The sequence below is a fragment of the Cyprinodon variegatus genome, unplaced genomic scaffold, assembly GCF_000732505.1.
Source record: "Cyprinodon variegatus isolate N-32 unplaced genomic scaffold, C_variegatus-1.0 Scaffold0, whole genome shotgun sequence".
Taxonomy (NCBI): domain Eukaryota; kingdom Metazoa; phylum Chordata; class Actinopteri; order Cyprinodontiformes; family Cyprinodontidae; genus Cyprinodon; species Cyprinodon variegatus.
The window spans coordinates 4,267,067-4,277,479 of NW_015150453.1; the positions used below are offsets into that span (position 1 = coordinate 4,267,067).

Consider the following 10,413-nt stretch of genomic DNA (forward strand, 5'->3'; position numbering starts at 1 on the left):
AAACAAGTCCTTTAATTCTTATGGGTACAGGGTTTTTTTTTCTCTGAAATTCAGCTTCAGATGCAAAAATATAATTTAGAAAGTCTTTTGTCAAAGTTCTGAATAGGAATGGGATTTTGATCAGGAAGAATCCTAGTTTAGTGATCTACAAATGGAGCAACAGAGAGGAAGGAGAGTGCTTTTAATTAACGTGAAAACAGCCTGCCACACAAAACTACATACAAATGTACCTAATAACATGAACAGACATCTCCCTCTCCTTTGCAGCTGTAGCACAAAGGAGAGAAAAATATTCTCCATTTTTTTTTATTCTGCCTTAAAATCTCCTACTCCCAGCTAATTAGTAAATATTGGAGCTGATTATCAAGCAAGGTATCGAATCGATGCTTTTCTAGAAATTCAAATCAAAAGGCCCTGAATAAATCCACATTAACACCTATAGCAAGTTTTCCTTTGTGTACTTTCATGAAAACAGGATAAATGTGAGTCTAAACTCTTTCCCTCCAATGTCTTATTTTGTCACATCTGAATCTCATCACTAGATCATTAGGAGAACTATGTAAAACTGGGCTGCATGAGGAGGCAATTCACTCAGTTGATTTGGGTCTGTTGGACTCTGGAAACATCCTGATGTTATAGAACAGAGGTCTTCAACAGGGGGTACCCCAAGGTATTGCATGGGGGTCGTGAAAGTTTTGGTTGATTAGACTGTTTTTATTTATTTTCTTACTCTTCCCCAATGCATTTTTCAAATAATTGAAATTACTTTAAACACACATTAACATGATTTCAACACACTGTAGTAAACAGATAAATGGAGGCAGAAGATGTCTTTTAGTCATCAATGCACACATTCAGCAACACACAGGAGCTCTTTCAAGCTGGGCACCGTTTCATTCACAACACCTGTCCCATCAACCAGGAATCAGAATCGGAAATACTTTAATAATCCCAGGGAGAAATTACTTTCGTTACATGACTCCATCTGTCTCCAGTCATCACAGCATAAACACCTTAACCATTGATGAATGAATGAAACATTTTTTTAACTGAAGTCAAATAGAGCAAAATGTTTATAGTCTGGAAATTATGGGAGTTATTAATTTATAAGTGGGAGGATTACCATTATATTCTTAGCTTTATTGATTTATCTTTAGAACAACTATTTGTCTCTGGAGCTGGAAAGAGGTTTGGTGGCATTTAAAGACAAAAACATTTCTGCAACCCTACAAGTCAGAGGACATGGTGGGAAACACACTTTAGCACTTGCTTTGTGTTTCACAATGGATGGCATGTTTACCAGATTATAGCCCAACATGTTTACTAGAACAACAGCTGTAAATTAAATGACCTGATACAAAGTGATCCGAGCAGGTGCTGATATAGGGGAGGGTTGAATATCACAGATTATCCCACCCTGTCCTTAACAACCACAGGCGATGACTCACTAAACTGGGTTTAAAATCTGTCAACATGATAAATCTGCTTAAAAAAATATCTTTTTGAGCAGCCTAAAAAGAATAGGAACGTTTCAGCCGTTGCGTTTTTATTTTCATTTTCTGATTGTGCCATCCTTTTCCTCACAGTTTTCGACTTACCGAAATTAAAGTTAATTTCAAATCGACTATTTTATTTACTTTTTTTTACTGCAAATATTGTTTTTTAAATATAAGATATTTTCATTATTATATTATTTTTGAATTTGAATTAATATTTTCATTCAAATATAACAATATAACTTAAATGATATTGTATTAGGTCATCAAATCAATTCAGTTCAGTCTGTAAAAATAAGCTGCCTGTAGTGTCTTTAAATGTCCAGCAGGGGTCACTATTATTCTGTGAGGCAGTACCAATAGTTTGGCAATGTGTTGAAACGCTTCATTAACCCATATAGGTATCGCCTCTGTCCGGATAATTCCTCCGTTTTCTCTCCCCGGTTAACGAAGGAAACTCTTGACATCCCTTTGTACTCGGCTTCAACACCCGACTGTAGCATAGAAACTAAGGATCGTGTGTTCATGACAGAAAAACGAGCAACAGTTGCATGTTTATCCTCCAGCATGGCCTCACCGGAAGCTACGTGTTGTCATCATCAGCTGTTATCGATGCAGAGGTCACGTGGCTTCCGCTCCAGAGTCGACATTACAACAACAAGACAGGCGAGGCGAGCAGTTGAGGGTCAGGAGGACGGTGCTGGTTGGAGGAAAAAGGTACAGAAACGCAACTTTCTGAGTATATTTGTAAAAGTAAATCGAACACATTTGATGTGAATAGCGCAGCGACCCGACTGCATAAAAATACTGAGCTAATTAAACTAGCTAACTAGCTAGCAGCTAACCGTGGCCCCAAAATGGTCTAAAAAAAAAACTAACAGGCTTTAAAACTTAGCTTTTGTGCTTTTGAAAATACTAAAGCAAGCGGTTTAATTTGATAATGTCGAGGTTGTTTATTCCTACTTTATATTCCACGTCCTCTTGGGTAGATTTAGCTTTAGCGAACTGTTGAAGCAGTAAACAGAATATGCAACAAACATGGAAGGTGGTAGTAAGTGTTGAAATTTGGTTTCTGTTTTGTTTCGTTTTTTCTTTACTTTTCCACGACCAAAATGGTTCATTATATTCAAATTCAAGACCAAGAACCACATTTCAGTTAGTTATGTTATGTCTTGTCTCCATGGCTGTAAAATTATATAATAGTTTTACAGTTTCATATGACGGTTCATAAAAAAAAATATTTTCTAGTATCTGAAAATGTATTTATTTTTTACAGTTTCAAACTGGTTATTTATTTTTATTTGTAAAAGTTGGTATTTATTCTGAAGGTCACAAAAATAGATAATAAAAATTTTATCTAATATTTTTGTTTTTTCTGAAGAAGGAAGGTGCAAGAAATCTACCAAACAAGAATGTTGTTCTTACTTAAATTTTTATTTTAATGGTGCAATCAGTAAGGTCCTGTTATTTGTATTTTATTTCCTCTATTGAGAGATGCCAGTTTTCCCCATATTTATTTTTATTTTTTGTTTTAATTTCCATATCTTGGTATATAATCGCATTTTTTTCTCTCAAAAAAAAAATAAAAAACACAAAATGTTTTATCCTTGTAGGATACATAACTATTGCAGCAAGTAAAAACTTTATAACCCCTTTTTGAAGATAAAACAATTTGTTAATTAATGTGGTATTCGTGTTTTTGTTTTTTAAAGGTAACACTCTTAAACAAAATGCTTGTAACACATTAACCAAAATAGTTGGGCATATTTGCCTATTGTTTTGAGTTGGAAGGGAAACTAGTTTCTGAATAACTTGGCCTCATAGTTGCCTGAACAGACAGCTTCTTTTTCTTAATCATCGTTTTGGGTAGTAGACAGTAGATCATCTGCACGAAATTATTTTCCTTTTTGCTTTCTCTTAGACCACTAAAAACGGAGTCTATGTTAGATAAGAAGAATATGCTTTGTCTCCTCTGTCTATTGAGAGGGTTGGCCTAGTTGTTAGAGCAATGCGCTTGTGCTCTGAGAAGGTTGCAAGAACCATAGCCTGCACTCTGGGTCCCTGAGCAAAACCCTTAACCCCACACTGGTGCCTGGGCCCTGCACAATGGCAGCATACTGCTTCCCAAGGGGATGGGTTAAATGGCAGTATTGCACAGTTACCAGTATAGGGCGGGGCCCCGATCCCACATTAAAAGTGTGGTATCGGCAAGTACCAACAAATAGGGCGCTGATACCGTTTTGAGAGCCAAAAGTTTATTCAACAACTGTCAACCATTCCAGGTAGGCAATGAAAAGTTCTACTGGATTCACTTTGTATTTGTCTTTTACCTGTTTCACAAAGGTAGGCAGCAGCTTGACAAGTTTGACTTTTATCAGTCATTTCACCCTGGACACACTACTTTGGAAATATACAGTGCCTTGCGAAAGTATTCCTATGATGGCAATTATTTTACATCCAAGTTGTATGTAGTTCTTCATATATACACATAACCAATTTCAAACATATATCTGTATGGTGTCTGCCAATTCTGCACAGCTAGTATCGGTATCGGGGCCAAAAAATGGCATCGGCGCAACACTATTAAATGTGAGATGTGAAGAAAATTGTCTCAAAAACGCAAACTTGTGAAAAGTGAAAAAGTGAAGCCTCACACGAACAAGCAGACATGACACAGCGGGGATACAGCAGACATGCATGAGCTGCATTATATTCACTGCACAAACCATATTTGTCAGCCCCCATTTGTTAATGTCTTCAGTCAACCTATTGGCTATATTTGCAGCTGTCTGGCTTGAAGTAATCTTGGTGGTCTGTAGCACGAAATGCGAGGGACCACACATTATCAATATACTGGGAAGTCACTTTAATGTCCCATGTCCAGTTGTTTTAAATCTAAAATGGTTCCAGACATAAGACTTCAGTTGGGACAGCTTGCTGAGCGGTGTGTTACTTGGGTCGGTATTTGCACACACCTGCTCATTTGAATGTGAACGTCACGCGCATCACTATAAAACTAATCGACCTCATTCCTTACACATCAATTTTGCAAAAATGTAAAGGAATCGATCCAAAATCGATTAAAGCTATTTTTTAACCAGCCCTAATTAAATGCAGAGGTAAATTTCTCCAACATGAGATAAATACATTTAATTTATTATCATTTTGAAATCATAGCCAGTCTGCTATTTTGTTTCAACCAACAAGTACTGTTTACTGTACAGAAAACTTCTGTTTGTTGCCTCACTTTGAAGCATTTTTTTCCCAGCCAGTAGGTTGTTGGAAACCAGGCTCTTTTAACTCCTGCAAGTTGACATTTAGCCGCTCAAACACATTTCATGTTGTTTATGTTCGATTATAGCTAGTTTGTATTGTTGTTACTACAGTTGCTTCAGTTTAGGTCCCAAGTTGAGTAGCAGCAATGTTAATCAAGTACTTTAGTTTTAATTTACAGAAATGAATGTGTGCCCAGAAGTTTTAAGCGGAGTTAAATGAAAAATGTATGAGCCAAATAATTCAAATTGAAAGTAAGCTCTTGTATGTTCACTACTGAGAAGAAACAAGCTGAGAGGAAGGAGAAAAAAACCTAATGGGGAAAAAAATAAATGAATAATCCAGACCAATAAGGGGATTTTGGGATGCAACCACATAGGAGTCACTTCTGGAATATTTAAATGATGTCAGTCTCATTTTTCAATCTTTCACTTTCAGAGCTCAATGTCGCACAGAAACAGTCGTCTTCAAACCAGACACCAAAGACAAAAGCAACAGTTTTTTTTTTTTACTTATTGAAAACCTCTGCTGTTTGCTTTTAATAAACACAGATAATGTTACAAAAGGTGAAAATACAGGTAATTGGCCAGCTGATGTTTGAAAAAAAATATAAAAAAATATTTAAACAATTAGGGTTATCACTATATGAAAATTTCAAACTCATTATCAATATGCAGGAAAATATTTGATAGCTAATGCTGATGAAGGTTCTCAGTCATCCAGGTCATTCTGTAAAAGTTTAAAAAACAATCCACTGGACTTGGTTTCCAAGGTTTGAGGACGTTTCACTTCCCCTCCAGAAAGCTTTCTCAATTCAAATGTCTGGATCCGCAGTGAGTTTGAGGCTTTATATAGACAAGGTGTTTTATTGCTTGGAAACATGCAAATTGTCTCCTGTAATACCTGAAACCTGTCTATGATTGTGAATGGTCGGTCGTTAAAGGAGGGATGGAAACCAAGTCCCGTGGATTGTTTTTTTTTAAACTTTTACGGTTTGATAGCTAATATTATATTCAATTCAACTTGGATAAAAGATAACAAATAATTAAAGGCTGGGGAAGAAAAAGTAACTTGGAAAAGATCTAATCTTTTCATCTCATCATGGACCATGTTTTCTCAACAATAAATCTTGATAATAAATAACCCAGAAATCTGAAATTAGAAATAGCAAAAATATGTAAATGCTTCACTATGGTATTGATACCATGCTAGCTTAGTATTATATCCAGATATGAAGTTTAGTTATCGACACCTTTAACAACCCTATTAACAATATAAAAAAAAAACACTCTCTTCTGTTTCTGACTTAAATAAAAACATATTATAGTTGTCTATAAAGGCACAATCTAATTAATTAGAACCAGACAATAAAACCCCTGTTTATCATTGTTCTATGGGTTTGTTTCTTGCTGTAGGCCTGTGTCAGTATCTGCCACTATGGCTGAGTTTAATCAAGCCTTTCGGGGCTCAGACATTTCTCCTCTTTGCTGCAGCCCTTCAAGCACACAGGGGTTGTTATCCTGAATCATTACCCATTACTCATGATCCAATGCGTTGTTTTTTTTCCTCTCTTGTGTTCTGCTCCTGCTTGTCTAGACTGTTTCAGTTCATAATAGTTTTTATCACCTTTCACAGCAGCAGGTTTGTCATCACAACCTCCATCCTGAACAAATTATTTTTCCTTTATTTCTGCAGGGCGCCTGGAACAGGGAGTCTGGTTCCCCCATGGTTTATTTTAAGCTTTTTTTTCTTTTCAATACTGCACTGGACATGCTAGTAGAAATGCCTTAATACAAACTGTAAATGGCTTTTTTAAAAGAAGCAATGAGGAAGACAAGACCTATATAATGTGCCTTAAAAGTTATTGTTTCAGAAAGTTGATTACTGGTGCTGTCCATATAAATAGAATATCATAAAAAGTAGATTTTTGTCATTAATTTCAGCACCACCTTCACATGCTGACAGTTTCTCAGCAGAGGTGAGTTTCTAGCTTCTCCGTGAAACAGTCCCTCAGCTCTGATGCAAATGAATCCCCTCTGTCTCCAGTTCACTGAGCGCTAAATCATGAGGGTTGTTTTCATGTTAAGAACAAGCTCAGTTTACATATATGCTGTTTTACTTTACTCTTAGATGACTTCAAGTGATAGTCTTCAAAAATAAAACTGAATTACTTCTTTTTTTTTTGAGGGCCAAATGATTGGATGGCCCTGGTTTAAAGTTGGTTGACCCACCAATAATCATGGCCCTGATAGACAAGGACATTCTAAAAAACGTCCCATGTTTTCTTAATATGTTTTTGTTTCATTGCAAATATAAAGTGTAGCTTTGACTGTTTGAACAGATAGTATTGCTCAGTTGACATAAACATATACATTTACTAAAACTTGTTGATAAACAGAATTTGACTTTATTTTATGCTTTTACATTTCAACAAATGTGAAATCCATTATAGTTGCCTATAAAGTAATTCATAAGGACACGAATTAAAATCTTCCAGCTTTTTTGAAGATAAGTTTGGTCATTATTATTTTGTTCTCGCTTCTCTTTAGTTTTATCAATTGTCATGCAAATAAAGTAAACTTGGCTGTATTTTTGTTTGTTTTTAAGATATTCAGAAAACTGGAGCTGATTTACTAAGGAACACTTCATCAGCACCACAATGGTATCGCAGAGGTAAGATATCCTATAACACTATCCACAGTATACTTTATTATACTGGATTTTTTTTTTAAATCTATATTATATTCATGGGTTCTTATTGTTTAATCTCAATAGTTTGTAGATGGTTGTTTCTGTTTCAGGATGTTAGATGAATCCAAATGTTAGCATAATTATACTTAGCATGACGTTTGTTTGCTAAATGTTGTATGGCTGCATTTTAATTTCTTCTTTCATTTTTAGATTAGCTGTTGGTTACTTTTACTATGTCTGGCTGGAGCCCAAACTTTTTTTTCTTCATTTATTTATTTAACCTTGTCCAGTTATTTCTACCAGATCAAATCTACTTACTTGTTATAATGATAATTTTCTTACTATTTCTCCATGTGACTGCTCTGATGTCACAGTTTGTCCAACCTCTAATTTTTGGGTTACTCACCAGATCAAACCTAATCCCTTTATGTCCTTGTCATAGTTTTAGCATAGATGAATGGAAGCATTTCAGCTGAAGGAGTCTAGTTTGATAACACTTGTGGAGTTTCATCAACATATTGTCCTGCAGTACGTTTTAATACTTAGACATTAGGCAAACCTTTCATTTTACAGATTCAGCTTTTTAGGGAACTGATAAACTGCAGTGGCTTTGGTTAAGTTGTTTTGCGTGCTTCTTTGTACGTCAGTCTGTGCGGGAACTGAAACGGGCTCCCTCTCAAACAATGGCTGATCTCATGTGTTACTAACAAAATGGGTTTACTGTGTGGGACTTCCCTCCTCATTCTCTCTAATTTCTCCCCTTCTGTTTTTTTTTTTTTTTTTTTTTTTTTTCGGTCTATCCTTTCTCAACTCTAAAATGGCAAACCATTCAGCAGGACCGCATGATGCATCCAGTATGTCTTCTCTTAGTCCCTCCAGCTCGCCAATGCCTCAGAGTCCCTCCAACTCCTCTGCTTCTGACTCCAGCGTAAGTAAACATAACACTTTCGTCTGTACAAGAACAGTCACAAACCACATCTAGTAGATGCTGTTCTTTGACCTTTTGTCCAAATTATCATAAAGTTGCACCAAAGTATTTGAATTCTGTTAGTTTTTATTTCTTTATTTTAAGTTTTTCTACTTTTGGTTCAATTTTAAAACCTTTGTTTGTACAAAGCTGTCTTTTCCCTTTGTTGTCATTCAATGTTTCCATGTGGTTTCAGAGTTCAGACAGCACCAGCTCTTCCTCGCCTGCCTCAATGCCGAATCTGGACAGCCAGTCAGCCTCTTCCTCCTCTGCTAATTCCTCTTTCCCAGGAACTAATGATGGGTTGAGGTATCGAAGTGGCTTTCCCTCCTACCATCCTCATACTCCCCCTGGTGTCCCTCATTGGTAAGCAGGTTTAGTTGATAGTTATGTTTAACCCAACATAAATTTTGAGATACAACCAATACAAATGACCCTCCCAGCTGCGCTGCTAAAAAATCCTGGTCAGGATCCTGGTGTTTATCAGAGTAACCTTTAATAGCAGCCCCAAAACGTCATCTGTTTGTAGAAGTTATTCTAATGCTGCAGTTTGATTTTTAACGCACACTTCAAAAGGTTGGCTTTAAATATCACAGATCTTCTAAATATCCATGGATTGTTGAATGGTTATTAGCTAGCAACATTTTTAGATTTATTATTTGGTTTATTATTATAGATTTTATCGGGCGTGCTTTGGTGCCGCAGTGGTTAGTGCACATGACCCATTTACAGAGGCCTTAGTCCTCGACGGGCGACTGGGGTTCAAATCCAGCCTACGGTCCTTTCCCTCATGTCTCTCCCCCTCTCTCATTTCCCCTTTCCTGTCAGCCTACTGTCCATTAAAAACGAGCAACTAGTGCTGTAAAAACTCCAAAAAAAAAAAAATATAACCATACTATAACTTCAAACCATTGGTGTTTTTAGATCATGACCTTTTGGGTAAATGTCTGCATTAAAAACCGTATAAGCATTAAGAAGTAACGGATACAAACCCAGTCACAAGTCCTTCAACAAATAATTAAATGAGTAGAGAAAAAAAAAACATTGTTGACTTTTTTTTTTCTTTGCTGTTTTCTTTTTTGGCTCATTGTTAAATAATGAATATAAACAAATATTCCACAGCCCAGATGCAGCAGAGTTCCCTCTGCAAGGTGGCCTCCCGGCCAGCATGCCCCCCCATCCAGCCTACATCCCCATGCAGATGCTGTGGTGGCAGCAGATGTACGCACGCCAATACTACATGCAGTAGTAAGTGTATTGTTAGAGCTGATCTTTACCTCCTTATTTTTTTTAGCAAACTTCCCAGTGGGAATCTCTTCTTGGAATTTCCCACAATTTGATTTTTTTTTTATTCTTACCTCTTTGTAGTCAGGCCGCAGTAGCTGCCTCACAGCCTCCCAGCACTTTGTCTCCCTCCTCATCACCCCATCAGCCAGCCCAACCCAATGAAGCTGTGCAGGCTCCGCTGGGTCCCAACCCAGCCCAGGACCCTAATCAGGAGAACCTGCCTGCCAACCCCATCCAGATGAACGCACAGGGTGGGGCGCTGCTGGATGATGACGAGTTGAATCGGGACTGGCTGGACTGGTTGTACACAGTGTCACGTGCTGGTGTTCTGCTGAGCATCGTCTACTTCTACTCCTCCTTTAGTCGCTTTGTCATGGTGGTTGGTGCCATGTTGCTCGTCTACTTGTAAGTCCTTCCACAGAACTGTGTGAAACTCTTAACACACACCTAATTTCTTCACTCATTACTTGGAAAAATGCACCGTTTAGTTATCTATTAAAACTGATTCTAAGAATCATGACAAGGACTTGGATCTCAAATTGGTTGCCATTCAAAATTTCCCCACTTTCCTAGATGGACCCTTGGCTGGTCCCTTAAAATTCCTTTTTTAAACATCAATATTCTTTCTATCATGATTTGTGGACCTTAAAGGAATAGTACACCCAAAACATGATTAGCCTTCATTTTCTACTCCCCCCC

General features: G+C 37.0%; 1 protein-coding gene across 3 annotated transcripts; it reads left to right on the top strand.

Moving 5' to 3' along the window:
• The first annotated feature begins 2,089 nt into the window (after positions 1-2,089).
• Positions 2,090-10,289, top strand: LOC107087671 (homocysteine-responsive endoplasmic reticulum-resident ubiquitin-like domain member 2 protein). Of its 3 annotated transcripts, none has more exons than XM_015379565.1 (6): positions 2,090-2,213; positions 7,377-7,442; positions 8,331-8,388; positions 8,624-8,793; positions 9,550-9,675; positions 9,796-10,289. In XM_015379565.1, the coding sequence occupies exons 2-6, from the start codon at positions 7,429-7,431 to the stop codon at positions 10,121-10,123; spliced, it is 696 nt and encodes a 231-aa protein (XP_015235051.1). In that variant the 5' UTR covers positions 2,090-2,213; positions 7,377-7,428; the 3' UTR covers positions 10,124-10,289. The 3 variants fall into 3 exon arrangements, with proteins under 3 accessions (XP_015235051.1, XP_015234969.1, XP_015234895.1); XM_015379483.1 differs by having other exon boundaries at positions 2,119-2,213; positions 8,297-8,388; positions 9,796-10,150; XM_015379409.1 differs by having other exon boundaries at positions 2,120-2,213; positions 8,294-8,388; positions 9,796-10,149.
• Positions 10,290-10,413: the final 124 nt, after the last annotated feature.